This window comes from Lontra canadensis, unplaced genomic scaffold, assembly GCF_010015895.1.
Source record: "Lontra canadensis isolate GAN:19392208 unplaced genomic scaffold, GSC_riverotter_1.0 scaffold92, whole genome shotgun sequence".
In the NCBI taxonomy this organism is placed as follows: domain Eukaryota; kingdom Metazoa; phylum Chordata; class Mammalia; order Carnivora; family Mustelidae; genus Lontra; species Lontra canadensis.
The window spans coordinates 2,340,359-2,357,674 of record NW_022631086.1 but is presented as its reverse complement, the minus strand read 5'-3'; the positions used below and the strand labels follow the sequence as shown (position 1 = coordinate 2,357,674).

At 36.6% G+C, this 17,316-nt stretch overlaps 1 protein-coding gene across 3 annotated transcripts; it reads right to left on the bottom strand.

The window, feature by feature from the left end:
- Positions 1-7,283: 7,283 nt before the first annotated feature.
- VIP (vasoactive intestinal peptide) lies at positions 7,284-16,592 on the bottom strand. 3 transcript variants are annotated; one of them, XM_032836487.1, is made up of 7 exons: positions 16,386-16,592; positions 15,022-15,136; positions 13,151-13,273; positions 12,207-12,311; positions 11,111-11,242; positions 9,924-10,012; positions 7,284-8,132 (listed from the first exon to the last, which is right to left on the bottom strand). In XM_032836487.1, the coding sequence occupies exons 2-6, from the start codon at positions 15,126-15,128 to the stop codon at positions 9,967-9,969; spliced, it is 513 nt and encodes a 170-aa protein (XP_032692378.1). In that variant the 5' UTR covers positions 15,129-15,136; positions 16,386-16,592; the 3' UTR covers positions 7,284-8,132; positions 9,924-9,966. The 3 variants fall into 3 exon arrangements, with proteins under 3 accessions (XP_032692378.1, XP_032692376.1, XP_032692377.1); XM_032836485.1 differs by lacking the exon at positions 16,386-16,592 and having other exon boundaries at positions 9,924-10,009; XM_032836486.1 differs by lacking the exon at positions 16,386-16,592 and having other exon boundaries at positions 11,111-11,236.
- Positions 16,593-17,316: the final 724 nt, after the last annotated feature.

Sequence of the window (17,316 nt, the reverse complement as noted above, 5' to 3'; positions counted from 1 at the left end):
AGATTTGTGTGTATAGAACAAAGGCGAAGGAAGAAATAAATATTCTTTTCAAGTCTATAAATGTAATTTTAGAAGACATTAATCTTAGTCAAATTTTGAACTCAGGTATATAAGAATATGACTTTATTTTTTATAACTGAAATTAATGTGTATCTCAAACATTCATTGCATTTATTATTTTTTATAAATCTCAATTTATTATCATCTCAGTCAATTCAGGTTTACCTCAGCAAATTCAGGTTTTGACATTTGCTTTTTCCCTGGGATTATACCATAAAATTCAAAGAAAATTTTAATTTCAGTGATTATATCAATTTACCCTAAAACAATGGATGCTAGACTCACGTTCTATTGTGATTGAAGGACAATTGTACTAGTAACCTATTGCTGCTACAGCAAGTTACCACAAGCCTCCTGGCTTAAAACAACACAGATTTATTATTGCATAGTTCTAGAAATCAAAAATCCAAAAATTCGTTTTATGAGGCTAATATCAAGATATTGGCAGGGCTGTATTCCTTCTGAAACTCTAAGGAGAGAATTTTTTCCTTGCCTTTTCCAGATTCTAACCTCCTGCATTCTCTGATCCTTGATCTACTCCAAGCACTGCCATGTCCCTAATCTCTGTTTTATTGTCACATCTTCTCTGACCCTACTGACTACTACTTCACTCTTTTGGAGACTTGTGTTTACACTGGGATGCTTGAATAATCCAGGATAATCTTCCTATTTTAAGATCTTTAAATTAATCTTATTTGTAAAGTCTCTTTTGCCATGTAAGGTAACATATTCATAAATTTCAGAGATGAAGGGATGGACATCTTCAGGGGCCATTTTTTTGCCTACCCTGATGAGGTGGCAAACTTAATTTATGATATATAAAATACCAACACAGCAGTTAATATTTCAAATATTTATCCTCTTACAAAATAAACCAAGACTAAGGTTTTTTGTTTTTGTTTTAAGAGAGAAAGATCAAGCAAGCACAAGCAGGGATGGGGGAGCAAGGAGCAAGCTCCTCTCTGCTGAGCAAGGAGCCTTATGTGGGGCTTGATTCTAGGATGCTGGTATCGTGACCTGATCCGAAGGCAGACACAACTGACTGAGCCACCCAGGTGTCCCCCAAAATAAGCTTTTTGCTAATTAGCTATTATATTGCAGGCACCTTAAAATGTAATTCAAATTGCAAGGGGATAATGTACTGCTAATTGTGTACTACATATTAATTTATAAATGTAATCCAGGATAAAAATGAAAATTCCTCATTTTCCAAGTCAGACACAAGCATCAAAGCTGCAGAAAGGACCTCAGCCAATGACCAAAGCACTAAGATGAATGTTGTATAATACATTAAAACAAGTCCTTTTATTTTTATTATATTTTTAAGATTTTATTTATTTATTTGTCAGAGAGATAGAGTACAGGCAGGCAGAGAGGCAGGCAGAGGCAGAGGGAGAAGCAGGCTCCCTGCGGAGCAAAGATCCCAACGTGGGACTAGATCACAGGATGCTGGGATCAGGGCCTGAGCCGAAGGCAGCGGCTTAACCGGTTTAACTGGCTTAACCTTAAGCGACTGAGCCACCCAGGCATCCCAAAACAAGTCCTTTTAAATTCAAGTCATATGTAAATCAAGAGGCAACTTCTTTAGAGATTATCATTTTAGAAAGTGTCCCTAAAAAAGCTGTTTGTATTGTTTGGGGCACAATAGGCTGATTGGTTAAAGGGTAGGGATTTTCTATTATTTGAAATATATCAAAACCTAAACCGCTTAGAGATTCCTTCTCCTGTAACTCACAGGAGAGCACTAGTCAGCCGTGACCAAGAACATGCAGGGAGCAGAGAGAGAGCAAGGTGGAGGGAGGGAACACATGGGTAGTGAGAATATCACAGGTGGGAAATAGCGCAGGCTGCTCAGAATTGGACCCAAACTCACAAATAAAACCTTTGTGACCCTTTGCAACTTTTGCCCAATGGCAGACATAGACGGAGTTCCAAGGACAAAGCTGGAATGTGGGAGGAAAAAGAGGGGCAAGAGCCCTGTTCATAGACAAGGCCCCTTTGAGGCACTACCAAGTCACCCTCGTGTTCCACACAAGGTAAGGAAAACCACAGGGGAACTCGGGGAAAGGTCTGGCAAAGAGCCGGGCACGAGCTAGCGGAGGCTGGGTTTCCGGCCTAAGGCTTCTGAAATCGAAGAGATAAGGAAAGTAGAGGACACAGGAGAGTTAGCAGAATGGAACACACGGGACACACTGCTCCCTGCGTCCCATGGAGGGAGTGAGATGGGAAAGGCTGCCATCCAGTGTCGTGGCTAAAACACAGAATGGGCGTGGGTCTTTGAGGCTCCCTGGGCGTGAAAAGAGAAGCCTGACCACTGAGGTGAGTACTCTGGCTTCTTAACAGGCTGGCCTCTGGGACACCAGGAGGGCAGGGCAGGCTCTGCAGAGATGGGACGGAGACTGGGGTAGGCTTCAAAGGAATCTGTGTGGAATGCACTGAATTTTGACAATTTCAGTACTGGGCGTGAAAGAGAGTAAGGGGAAGAAAGCTTCTGAGCCCTATTCCCTACTCTGCCACTAAATAATTATGTTACCTGGGGAAAGTCATTTAGTCCTTCTGGGTCCTTAAGTAAGGCTCACTAGGGGACTGTGTGGAACTTTTCTGTGTGGGTTTCCAGGGTCATGTTTTTGTGATCTATTTTGTACTTCTGCTTCCTCATCTGGCTTGAAGAATAAATAATACATACCTCATATATTTGACATGATATTACAGCATAAAGGCGGTAGGGAAGTGTGTGCTATATAATAACAAATGTTAGCTCTTACTATCAGTCCTTTCCTTTCTCATGACCACTAGTGTGGTCCAACCTCTTGTTGTCTCACCTTTGGATGACTTTAACAATCTTCATACCATTTTCCCTATTTGCAGGGTCTCCTCCACATAACTCCAAACAGAACAACTGGCAGCCTACTGATTCTTAAAGACCAATCAATGAAGCCCCTAAAATTCTAAGCCCAAGAAAGATTGAGGAACTGTTCCAAAAGCACAAAAATTATTACGTGCATACTGCTAGAAAAGCTGCTTAGCTTTCATTAGACTTTCAATATAATAATAATTAAAAAAAAATCTCGTTCTACTCAAATTGATTCATGTTTCCAAATCATTTCATTCATCACTGGATTTTTCAGATCAGAAAAGAATTTTTCCTCGTTCATTTACTTGCCCACTCATCTACTAAACCTTTTCATTGTCTTTTAACTATTCTCACATCTCCACCATCTCCTTACCTATCTTTAAGCTATTTCCTGGAGAAAAGGTGTCACCAAGATGCATTTCATGAGCTTCTGTGGTAAGAACACCCCAACCGGGTCTCAAGGGTTCAACTTGATTCAAGCTTATGCACTCCCTGCTTGCTAACCTAAATCCCTCAGTCTATACCAGAACTAACCTACGTTCCCTGAGACGTGTAGACCACTGGCCTTCAGGAGTAAAGGACTAAACTTTCCCAGAAGATAAGACCTGACCACATTTGAGAATAGCTGAAGATGATGCCAGCAAGTCTGTCCAGGGTCATGTCAATATCTGAGTAACCGCCTGGGCACCAGCTTCTCCTACACAGAGCCCCTCTCCCTTTTCCTGTTCCTCCCCCGCAACCTTTAAAACCCTTCAGCTTCACCTGGACGGGAAGATGGTCTTTGGAACATTAGACTGCCATCTTCCCAGGTTGTCAGTTCTTGAATAAAGCAAACATTGCTTTCCTACTTGTCTCTCCAGTATTGATCTTCAAGTGGCGAGCAGTTGAACCTGGCTTTGGAACCTATAACTTTACCACCTCATGCCCCCTTGCATCCACCTTTGGCCCATATACTCTGCCTGTTGTAGAGTACTGTGCCCCACAAATGTCAAGCCTGCCCCTAGTGTGTCATTCATTTGCTTTTCATCTTAAGATCTTCCTTTACCTACAGCATCACCAGATCTCCTGTTCTTCAATCTTTCCTTCAGAGTGCAAACATGCTTTTAATATTCTCCCACATAAAAATAAATTACTCAATCTCTCTTTTCCCACCAAATCCATCCCCTCTTCTTTGCTCTCCTATGCAGGAAGACACCTCAAAGAGTCATCAGTATTCACAGTATATACACCCCCCCTATCCATTCTCTTGGACCTATTCCAACCCAGCTTCTATCCACATTATCCCACCAATGTTACTATTGTGAAGGCTACTGATGGCAACCAATTCTGTTAATAGTTTCTCATCTGATTCAAAATAAAGCCAGAGTTTTGCTATGACTTGGGATGTCCTATGTGGCTTGGTTCCTCATAACTTCTCTCTTACATTGTATCTTAGTCATTTTCACCACTTAAAGCCAAATTGGCCTCCTCTCTGCCTAAAATGTTAGGTAAGTCCCCACCTAAGGGCTTTGCATCTGGAATTCCCATCTAGAATGTTCTTCCCCTAGAGACACTCAGCTAATTTTGTCATTCTTTTCAGGGCTTTTCTCAAATTCACCCTTTTGTGAGACCTTTTATAGAAACTTTATTTAAAATTTCAACCTTCTTTTTCAACATTCCATATCTTCTTTCCCTGCATTATTGTTTTCTCCTTAGCACTTACCACTTTCTACCATAATATGTATTTTACTTAACTATGTTGTTTATCGTGTTTCCCTCAATAGAATGTAAGCTCTCTGTGGGCAGGAATTTGTGTCTGTTTTGTTCACTATTATATTATCAGAAATTAGAACTGTGTGGGATGCAAATATTTGCTTAAGAAATCAACAAATGGATCTTATTTTATATAGTGGCACATATATAAATCTGGTAATTGATGACTTCTTCCTTTAAAAGACTTTCTTTTTGTTTTCCAGAACTACACACTTTTCTAATTTTTTTCCTATTTTCCTAGCTTCTCCTTTCAGTTCTTTTTACCCCATTTGTTTCTCAGTATTCCAACCCAAAATGTTGGAGTGCTTCAATTATAGTTGAATTGTATTCCCACACCCCCACAGATTCATATGTTGAAGTCCTAATCCACAGTACCTCAGAACGTCACCTTATTTGGAGATAGGGTTTTGACAAGAGGTAACCAAGTTAAAATGAAATCATTAACATGAACATAATCCAATATGACCCATGTCCTTATTAAAAAAAAAAAAAAGGGAAATCTGGAGACAAACACACAGGGAAAACACCATGTGAAGATCAAGACAGAGATCTAGGTGATGGTCTATAAACCAAAGACTACCAATAGAGCACCAGAAGCCAGGGAGAGGCATGGATCAGAGTCTCTTTCTCAGTGCCCAGGAAGAACCAACCTCACCAACCTCACCGACACCTTGCACAACACCTTTACCTCCAGAACTGTGAGACAATAAATTTCTCTTTGTTATTTCCCAGTCTGTGGTACCTTGTTATGGCAGCCCAAGTTAATTAACATACCCAGGGATTATGTGTTGAGATTCTTTTTAACTACATTTAGTCCCTTGCGATCTCACAATTTGTGTCTTTAAATCTCATTGCTATACTGAAGTCTTCCAACCTTTGGCCTTCAACCTCATGTCCTCAGAGCCTCTCAGGTACATAACGTGTCCAAGGCTAAACCCATCCTCCCCTGGAACCTCCTTCCCCAACTGGTCTTTTTCATCCCAGTTCATAGCTCTTATTCTTCAAGTTGCTCAGGCAATTTACTTTGGAATCATTCTGGACTTTTCTTTTCCATATCTTCAAACCATCAGCAAAAAATCTGACACTACTTTTGAGACATATGCAGACTCTATGTTTCACCACCTGCACTGTGTGGACCCCCATCACCACCATCATCATTTGCCTGATTTCTAGCAGCAGCCTCTTCATTCCCCCTCCTGCTTCCACCTCTTCATTCCCCCTCCTGCTTCCACCTCTTCATTCCCCCTCCTGCTTCCACCTTCAACACCCCTTCACCTTATTCCCAACACAGCAGCCAGAATGATTCTGTTAAAGTGCAGTTCAGATAGTATCACACCACTCTCTGAAACACTGCCACATCTCCTCATCTCATTGCTAAGTCTTTATTGTAGCCTGTGAGGCCCCACAAGGTCCTTGGAACTCTCCCTGATCTCATGTCCTATTCTGCCCAGTCCAGCTCACACTGCTCGGGCCACACTGGCTTCCTTACTGTCCAGATATGCCAGGATTTTCCTCTCACTTGCACCTGCTGTTTTCTCTGCCCAGAACACTCATCTCTCAGATATCTAAATTACACATCAGATTCATTTGATCAATATTTCATGAAAGAATAGTGACTAAATTAAAAAGACTTACATTAATAAGATAAAATTAAAACTCTTTAGATACATACTTGAATTACATTACAATTATGTCCCCATTGGATCTTTACAAGCTTCTTATGTGCAAATAACAACTAGAAGTTTCTGGTTTTCACAGTAAATGTTTTGCACAGAAAGTTCACTCAACAAATATTTAATGATTTGTGGAATCAGAAATGAGCAAAAGATACAGTTTGTCCAATTCACTTAAAATTCTGTCAACTGCTTTGCATTTACTGGTGGTTCTAGACTAGACTTCCCTTATATAGGCATTTGTTCTAATTGTAGCAAATGAACCTGAGCAAAATTTGTCTTATGATGAGAATGATTCCTCATTAATGGTTAGGGTCTATTGACTCTCACTTTCTTCATCATTTCTCTAGGGCTTTTGGTAAGCATTTAAGATCCATACCCCAAGATTTAAAAAAAAAAAAAAATCCTGCAGAAGTCTCTTCTTTCCTTGTTTTATATTACCAGAACCCCCAGTTTTTAGTAGGGCACATGATTATCGAGAAAAAAACAAAACCAAAAACATTTTCTGGCCTGTTTTCCAAATGACTCTGATCATAAAACTATGTTCTAGTCAAAGAGATCATTAGCATAAAATATTAGTTAAAAGAGAACCTACATGCACTCTTTGCACCTGTTTTTTTTTTTTTTTCTATGGTCTTTCTTCCATCCTACTGCCTAGAATGCAGAGATGATGGCTGGAATTCCAGCTACAATTTTGGATCACAAGAAGAGGTTTAGTTTCCTGAAGGTTTCATGGGACAATATCTTCAAACTAACCCATGATATTTCCTTTCTGCCATTATGTGAGAAAGAAATTTCTCTCATATTTGAGTCATTGTGATTTTAGAACTTACACAGAATCAAATATAGTCCTACCTCAAACATCACAAAAACCATCTAATGACGGCCTTGGGAGCTAAAACGAGTTACTGCTGCATCACTTAACAGAATCAAAACAATAGAAAGTGTCTGGAATGATAATCAAAGTTCTTTATTTTCTCTATTTAATTTCCTACAGTCCTTTTGGAAAAATAGTCATGTCTCCAAATATACTTTCACTGAAGGAAGCTGATGATCAAAGCATTATTTGAGTAATTATGGAAAAAAAATTTATTACAGAAAAACAAAGGTTCCATTCAGTTTACATTTTACACATACTTCACACAAGCAGAAAGGATAGGTCGGTTGTCAGAAACAGAGGCCATTATCTTTCACTGATACACCACAACAGAAGAGAGCCTTCGGCAAATAGAGATCTGAATGGGAGAGACTAAATCTTATTCAAAATAAATAATGCCTAAAAATGTGAAAATATATACCACTTCCTGAAAATCTCTTTCAAAGAATGTCTTTCTATCTTTGTTTTTGGTTTTCTCTTAGACATTTTGCAGTTTACTGAACACGGCATTCTAGCTGCTTACCATTCAAATTTAGACTCACTGATTATGTGCTCCACACTTCTGAATAGTTAAGTATGCTCTATAAATAAACACATCATTTGTGTTCTATTACTACTTTCCCCAAAAGCCTCACATAATTGGAATTAACCTAGTATTTACTTATCACTAAATATATTTTTGTTAGAAAGGATACACAGCATATGAAATTACAGGATTTTTATGAGTTAAAGACAAGTTTTAGAACGCTCAAATAATACAATGTAAACATCACAGTTATTACATTAAGATAAAGTAAATCACAACATTCACAACACAATATATTTTATTTGGTTTTGATATTGAAGTTGTTTTCTTGAATTACACATGTAGAACTCAAAATATAATTACTCCGCCTATCATTTTCCTTCACGAATTCTGAAAAAGAAAAAAAATGGTGTTTTAAGCATGAAAATATTTTTATTTACAGCATCTTAGTTTCATTCACTCACCCACTCATTTTATCACGTCTATTTCCCTTTACCCTTTGTGAACAGCCTGTCATGTTCTGGGATATCAGAAAAGTATCTTCCAAAGGACTCATTGTCAGAAAGAAACTGACATATGAAGAGGTGCTTTAATTTGTCATTATAATTACCCATTTGTAATTTTCACACATGGTTGACACACAGGATTTCCCATTAAAAGAATCTGTCCAAAATTACCCATTCGGAAAAGAAAAGAAGGGAGGATGGAATCTCGTAAATGATCTTACAGCTTACAAAAGACAGAACAATTAATCCTCCTTTATATTTTGGTTCCTCTTGTATTTCTTAATTAAATGAAATAAGCTTCTTCTTGTAAACATTTTCAGGAAGATGTATGTGACTTTTCTTCTTTGAGCAAAGGGACCTGTTTCTCTGAAATATCTGTACATGGTAAGGAGGGGGCCAGTGCAGGACCCTGAACATGTCTCTCAGTGGACAAAAGCAACAAATCAGGCAGGTGTCTTCTCAGACACTCTGCTCATGCTCTGATGACTCTCACAAAAACCTTAGCTTTCTGCGCCAGGAATTTCATAAAGACCATGGATTGTTTTCAGTCTGAGTGTGGGTCTAGTTTAGTCTCCTTGACTTAGTCAGAGGTTATATGCAGTCCAGCCTAACTTGAGGTTTCACAAATAAAATAGTATTGTAACAGTGACTCCCATTCATTTTACATATTATCTGTGGCTGCTTTCCTGCTACAAGAACGGGTTTGAGTAGTCGTAAGAGAAACCATATAACTCACAAAGCCAAAAAAATTTACTCAGTAGCCCTTTACAGAAAAAAATTAACCAACCTCTGATACAATGATGGCATAAAATTTCATTAGGCACTGGCCAAATATTATAAATGTATTTATTTATATAATGTATATTATATAAATGTGTATATATAATATATATAATATATAAATATACAATGTATTATATAAATAAATATATTTTATGAGCTAATGTAAACATTATCGTAACCCAGGAAAGAATTGTGTCTTGTATCCATATATACATAAAACAACTGAGAAAACAAGCTTATCACTTAACAAAGAAAAAAGCCTACTTGTGCTTTCTCTATTCAAAAAGTATTTGAAATATAAAGACTATTGGATCATAGCACCTACACTCAATTTGTAGGTACAAGAAGTTACATTTAACTTTGCTGCATGAAGCTTGCTATGGTTCAAGGAATACAAATAAACCCAGAGTGCCTTGGTGTTTTCATAATAACGAACCATACTGCAGTTTGGTCGCATTTCCCTGTACTTAAATTAAATGAAGTGCTAACAGTCATCCATGGGGCTAAACCTTAAATTATTAAAAGCAGCATGGCTCAATTCTCAAGAAAAATCCAGTTTTTCCCATTAGCGTGAGTCAGATTCCTCTGTTTTATATCTCAACAGAAGGTTAGAAATAAGTCTGAGTAAACTAGGAGTACCATTCAGGTGGTCAAACTGTTGGCCCATTGTGAGCTTTCTCTCTTTTTTTTTGCTATCAGAGCACTGCATGAATCATTTTCAGCTGTTTACTGAAAGATAGAAGATAGAAGTGCCAGAGAGAAGTGTCTTTTTCCATGAGGCCTCATTGTGAGACCCCTAAGCTGTTTTTTATCAAGTGACTCTCACCTAATGAAATAATTAGATGTTTGCTCTAAGAATAAAATACGAATAAGAATGCATAGATATGCTCACCACTGGGAAGTTGTCAGCAGCTTTGCTTCAAAGAGCTTTTCCATTATTTTTCTAGCTCTTGGGGAACGTCAGGCAATTCTCCCTCACTGCTGCAGGCCAGAAAAAGAAAAGTGTGCATGTGAAGCTTCTTCGATGAGAAAGCTTCCAGGAAACTGATGATGTGTGACTTTCGCTGCTCTCCGTTGCTCTATAAAGTGCCCTGAGGACTAACCAATTGTCTTTGAGGTTAATTATTACCTAAGATTATCCTCAATCATAAAGTGTCTAAAATTATATTTACAGAAGTATAATCTGGTGGGCAAAGTCATTCATCTTGTCTGATCTTGCCTAAAGAAGTTTGTTCTTAATACTCACCATCGAAACAAAAATAATTGGGATAAAAAGAGAGAGCATCCCACTTCCTACTAATTATAATAAGTAATTATATACTTATTGTGTAAGTACATACTTCCTACTTATTGTAATCCAACACTTATTCACCGTAGAGAAACATGGGTCTTACAGAATCTTGGAATACAAAAGAACTCATGGCTTAATTTGGTAAAATAAAGTTATTGTGTATGCATGTGAAGGGAGTTCCATATGGTATCAAATTGCTAATTGACGGTACTTAACATGTTTAATAAACTAGCACTTCTGAGGGTACTTGGCTGGCTCAGTCAGTTTCTGCTCACGTCCTGATCTCTGAGTGCTGAGATCGAGCCCCATGACAGGCTCTGGGCTCAGCATGGAGTCTGCTTGAGACTCTTTTCCTCTCCCTCTGCCCCTCTCTCTGCACGCGCGTGCACGCGCGCGCACACACCCACACACACTCTCTCTCTCTCTCTCTCTCTCTAAAATTAAAACCTTAAAAAAAAATTAGCACTTCTGATAAAACCTGTTCCCAGATTCAGAGTAGATGCCTCTACAGTCTCATTTTCCACTCTGGATGCACAGTACAATCTAGTGGGGAAGCTCCTAAAAAAATACCAATACCTAGGTACTAATTTTCTAGCAGTTGGTTTTGGGTAAGGCACACATCAGGATTTTAAAAAATTCTCCAGGGTAGTCTAACGTAAGCCAAGGTTGAACATTACTGCTTCACAGACTATAGATCACGAGATAGAGAGATAAATGTCTTCATATGGAGCTTCTATTTCTGAACTCATGTATAATTTCTCATTTTAGCAAGTTCTCTGTCCCTTTACCTCCTCTTCCCATTCAGAATTGAGTTCAAGTATTTCTTCACAGCCATCTGCTTTCGGAGGCGGGTATAGTTGTCGGTGAAGACGGCATCAGAGTGCCGTTTGATCGGTCCCCGGTCTTCTGAGAAGCTATTGCTAAGGAACGCAAATGAAAGGAAACCAAAGTGTTTGAACAAACAATTATAAACATGCCAAAGTTCCAAATGTCTTGGGAGTCAGAATTCCAGTGCCCAGTCCTTTTCTCTTACAAAAAGACTAAAAGAAAGATATATCTAAACCCAAGTATAGGAGAGCAAGGAATAATCCAGCACATTCTGGCACTTGCTGAGAGTCTAACTACACATTCTGTACTAACTGAGAAACTAATTTATCAAAGAAAAATGGGGGAATACTTGAACTTGTGTTCTGCCCCACAGGGAGGAAATTTTCTATAAAAATACATTCTTTACAAGCTTTGCCATCCTGAATACTGCCATCTAAATATTCAGCCATTGGCCATTTAAAGAAAGAACGTCCAATACTTGGTTGGATCAGGAATTTAAAAACAAATACTGTGATAAATATTAAAATTTGCTTCAGGGACCCCGGGAGGCTCAGTCGGTTAGGCGGCTGCCTTTGGCTCAGGTCGTGATCCCAGGACGGAGTCCCACATCGGGCTCATTGCTCAGCAGGGAGTCTGCTTCTCTCTCTGCCTCTTCCTGCCTCTCTGCCTGCTTGTGCTCTCTCTCTCTCTCTGTGTCAAATAAATAAATAAAATCTTTAAAAAAATAAAATAAAATTTGCTTCAGTTTATACTATGCCCTATTTTTTACTGTGTCTAGATAAATTTGATTACAGATTTATAAATGATTGCTGCTTAAAAAAGATAAGTACGTCAGTGAGCAGTAGGCTATCACTAAAAAGTTGATTTCCTAAATCCATGGGCCTGGTATATTTTATTGAAGAATCTAAATTATTTTTCAACTAAACTGCACATCCTCAAGGCTTCTCAGGTTTGAGCCAAATAAGGAAATTGTTAACAGTAAAAAATTAATAATAATAAATAACTTGTAGATTAAATAATCATAATGTGTTTGATAAAATAATAAATTCTCTTTACCCAACTCGCTTTCCAATAAGGGACTCAAGGTATTTTTTGGCAGAAAGTTGACCCAAGAGTCTGCTAAAGTCACTGGTGAAAACTCCATCAGCATGTCTGGTATTCCTAAAAGAAGGAGGAGGGACAGCCATTATTTTGTAAATGGTTTCCTAAAATATTATTTTGCCTTGTTAAACGAGAAAGAAACGTATCAGCTATTTGAAAGCTTCTTGTGAAAACGTAAGTACAAAAGAAAGTTTCTTGACAACTTAATAAAACACATTTTCTAGTCACTTAATATTGGGAGATATATTTCTCACACAAAACTTTAAAGAATTAAAAGAATTTAAATTTTTAGAAGTCTATCTCAATATTAGGTAATGCTTTCTGAGAGAGACTCTAAAACTAATTCTCCGATAAATATTGATTGGGAAAAATAATATATTAAAATTGGTTTCTCTTTATTTATTTATGGTGCTTTGTTTCTTCTATGCTGAAGAAAAATACATACAAGGAGAAACTATCCTGAATGTCAGCAAAAACTTTATTATACTTTTTGCTCTTTCTCCTGCCAAAATATTTGGAAACAAAATCTCTTAAGGGAGAGAGGCCCTTAGGGACGGTCAGCCAACTTTCCTATCCAAAACAGGAATTTTTATACTTTGTCTTCAGTATAGAACAGCTCTATTTATACTTTTATGTTGCCCTAGACAAACGGTTCTGTGCAAGGGAAGGACTTTTTGATCCTAGCTTGTTACACCCTCTCTACATGATAATCAGGCAGGTACAGCTGCTAGAGCTTCAATAAATTAGGCTGAATGAAGCAAAGGAGGATGGAAACCTCCTTTAGTATCGTAGTATCGTAAGAGTAGTTTCGTAAGAGTAGTTTCACAGTAACACAAATTATGACATTTATATTTCAAAAATAAATTTTCTAAAATAAAAGTCAATAAAAACATCCTCACCTGGATACATCATAATAGGGTGTGTCATTCTCAGCCAATGCATTTTGCAAGATGTCTGTGTCTACTTTTAATGAAATTTGATCCGGTTCATTTGCTTCTTCAAGTGGTATTCTGTCATCCAGCCTTTAGGAAAACATATAACAGAGGTATAATCTATTCCTTTCTCAGAAGATAGTGTTTATGGTTTTACAGCCATTGGAAATAAGATGATGTTTTTAGAAGAATTACCCGTTCACAATATATGGATAGCATAGTTAGATTTACTGGCTTCTATATTCTACTTAGAGAATAAATAGGGAAATTTTGTATTATCCCATAAAATAGATGCCATGAACTTTTACAAGGTGTATGTAACAAACATAAGGGTTACTTAGATCAATACTATTAGTGCATTCAGCAAAGTACACTTTGTTAGCAATATCTTCACTTTGCAAAGTTATTCACAGGTAGAAATATTTGGTACAAAACAGAAACTTCAAAAAATTCTAAATGTCCAATATAAAAACTGGGAGCAATTCATGTATTTGTTGGCGTTTAGTATCATTTGTCAAACATTTCTCAAGAGGCAGATATTAACTGCTTTTCTTTATCTAGGTCTGTAAATTTAATCTAAAGATTCACCTTAGTGTGATATATTTCTCTGTATTAATCAAGTGCAAAGAATCTCTCCATCTCTGAGTAGTTACTCAAGTTCAATAAATTTTGTAGGGTCTTCTTATTTCTAATTTATGTATTAATACAATTTTAGTGAGGGATGTACAATGCTTTACTGAGTGACTAAGAATAGTCATGCTTATACATGAAATATGACTATATTTTTGAGTGCATGCACATTTTAAACACCAGCACACTATTAAAATTATGAGTGTGTCTATTTTGACTATTAGAGTAAACCTCCAAGGAGTGCATCAGCTTCTGGGTACTTGTGCGTCTTTTGATGATGTAGTAGTTGGTAGAAGCAACAAACAGCCCTCTTTGTATGAAGCCTAGCAATTAATGCAAACTTCAACATTCTTGTGATTGTTGTGATATGTGATATAACCATTCATATTGGATCATTCTGTGTGATTATAAATCAACATAAGATCTGGCTTTAAGCAGATTTCACAAACGCTAATAACTAAGAGATTATTCAGTACTACCCATAAGTGGAAAGACAGTATGAAACTACTGTAGTTTTCATTTACTGTTCACTTCTTTAAGATAAATTTATTTTATTTCAGATAAAGTTTTAAAAAGGAGTTGTGTTATAATCTCTGAATTTGAGATATGAAATGCAACACAGAGAACAGTGAAACTAAGAATTTAGGGTTGAAACCAAGTATATTAAAATTCACTCACTGTGGGAGGCTAACTCAGTAGATCAGTTATTCCACAATTTACAATATTGGCAAATTGATTGTGGCTAGATAGGTAGATCTGTCCAGCATGATGGAATATATGTTTCACTAATTAACCACTAACCTTAAGATTATTTACTGATTGATCTTGAAATATAATGAGGCAGGCAACTACACATCTATTTTTTTCTATCAGAAACTGAACTGAACTGAGATGATAATGGATAAAAGCTTATTTCTTATCTAAAACTGGTTTTGAATGAAAAGAAAATCAAATCCTTCCTCCTCCCTGTTTGGAAATGTGATCCACCTATCCTTAAAACTAGTCATTGACACTATCACTAATGCTCTGGGAGTGGACCCCAGGATACAGAATAGTCATGTTGATCTGATGTTCAAAAACCCTGCTTAACACATCAACCAAAAAATTTAAATAAATAATATGAACTTAAAAATTTGAATTGTCCAAAATAATGTATGGAAAATTACCATATACATAAAAAAGGAATGTTCAACTGCCTGGATAATTACCTCAGAACAGAGGGTGCTCCAAAGAGAGGCCATGCCAATGTGTGAGAGAAGAGCATGCCGACAAGTGTTAGCAACACAAGTAGCTGGGACTTACTTCTGGTTTCCATCTTTGTACCTTGAAAGAGAGAGAATCACATCAGTTTTCCAGCCAAGGATATCACCAGCAAAGTAATTCTGAGTGTCTAGTAGTAATTTCTGAAGGCTCTTGCAGGGTTAGGAAAAAGTAATTCTTATAGAAAGAGTTAAACAGTAATATAATTAACTTTTAAATCAATAAGTTTGTTGTTTTGTTCTTTTGGTGACAGCTGCTTGAATAAAAATTAGGGTCCTTTTCAACTGCTGCCTCTCTCACTAGGCACTCAGTTGGGCCAAGTATACATGGAATGCCATACTTTCATAGTGCTGGAAGTATCCATGGGAACAATCTTCTTGTAACAGAGTTGTAGCACACATGCTTTGTATCTTTTCTAACTAAAGAAACAGTTTCTCTTTCTAGTGTCTAATTAATTTAACACTGGAGTATCATCTATTTAATAATGTGTGTCTATATATGTATGTATGTATATATATACACACATACCCATATCAGTATAAAAATTGTACATACATTTCTTTTTCCCCTTTTAATTATAGAGATTATTAGGAATTTATTTTCTTATGCCCAGGTTTGAACAAGCTTAACTTAATAGTGAAAATTAATACCAAAAATTATTAAACTGCATATTACCATTGAAATAATTTTTACCACAAAAAGAAAAATATATTAAAAATAATATTTGTGCTTTTTTACATCTAATCCACTTACAGATTTCATTTCTAAATAGTTCATAGATAGGAACTTAAAATTTAAGCTTTGTTTTTCTTGCTGTGTGTAAAAATCACAGCATTTAGACCTAAAGAGGAAAATGAATGCTTCCTTGGTTCACATAACTAACCTATGAAATAGAAAGAACAACACTTAAAAAAAAAAAAAGTTGAAACTTGTAAAACAATGTGCCCCCCTGAACCCTTCAGTTAGAAATGAATATAACAGGCAAAAAACAAAACAAAACAAAACAAAACCCAAAATAAAAACAAAAACCCACACCCTACTTTAATACATTTTTTAAAAGACAGTATTGAGTGAAGTATTGAGCAAGCAGGGCAAAGCATCTTCCAACCAAAAGAATTCAGAAAATCCACAAGTATATAAAAGTTAAGCATTTCTACACTTACCAGGTGACTTGAGAAAATTGTTTTTTGTTGTTGTAAAGGAAGAACACTGTAAAATTCTTTTCAAGAGAGAGAAATACTCAATATACCCTGAGAAAAGTTTCAAAGTAGGAGGAGGGGACAAAAAGAAGGAAGGTAAAGTTTTTACTCACCTTGCCAAGTAGTGTTCCTCCGGAGCTTTCCGTACAGAAGGAGAATAATTGGAGCTGTCTTAGGTGCTGAAGTCTGATGAGGCCAAGAAAGGCACCACCAGTTCTCTGCCCTCAGAGCTGAACCAGAACTTGGTACTGGCTATGGGTTGGCTATTATTGCCAGCAACTGCTTTTCACTCTACCCTGACCAGCATTTCAAAGCCCATCATTTTATAGGGCTTACACTTAGGGCTGAGCAATCACAAAGCTCTCTGAAAGACGTCACAGTAGTACTCCCACAGGATGAATAAGGCTTGAGTTCTTATTAAATTGTCATTATGTCTGATTTATATAAATTTATAGTGAATAACTTCAAGATGTAAGATATAAAGAGGAAATTTACTTTTCTTTAAATAAACAACAACAACAAAAATGTACAAAACTTAATGTGAAATGTTTTAATCTTTAATTAGTAGGAATGAAATTAGAGAATGATTACTGTTGTAGCCAAGGCCATGGGGGTTCCTTTAGAAAGTAAGAGTTTTATGGGCAGAAAGGGATACAGAAAAAAACACACACTTATGTTCATTATGCCTAAAAAAATGTATAAATCTCCTTTATTACAAAGTTTCAATTCTAAAGCCTTTTAAAATATTTTATGCTATTCATGTAAATCCTGATTTAGTCTTTCTTGAGATCTATTCTAATTTTAAAAGCATCTAGAAATAATTTCCCATTTCTTTATTATTACATCTCCTTTGTGTTGAAACTATACCCAAGACAAAAGTTTCAGAAAGGTGCTAAGATAGTATAATATACACACTGTTGTATAAAGTCATAATGGTACTGCTATTTCACATTTGCACAAAATATCCTAATTCCCAATGCACTTTCATATATACAACCTCAAATGATCCAAAAAATAAACTACCAGACTGTATATATATCAAGG

Bases quoted from the DNA above. Each gene is read 5' to 3' on its own strand.
- VIP (XM_032836487.1), bottom strand. From the start codon at position 15,128: ATGGAAACCAGAAGTAAGTCCCAGCTACTTGTGTTGCTAACACTTGTC. The intron at 11,243-12,206 runs GTAAAGAGAATT...TGCGTTCCTTAG, and splicing joins CTTATTGGAAAGCGAGTTGG to CAATAGCTTCTCAGAAGACC. The intron at 10,013-11,110 runs GTAAAGGGACAG...TCTGGCCTGCAG, and splicing joins ATTCTGAATGGGAAGAGGAG to CAGTGAGGGAGAATTGCCTG.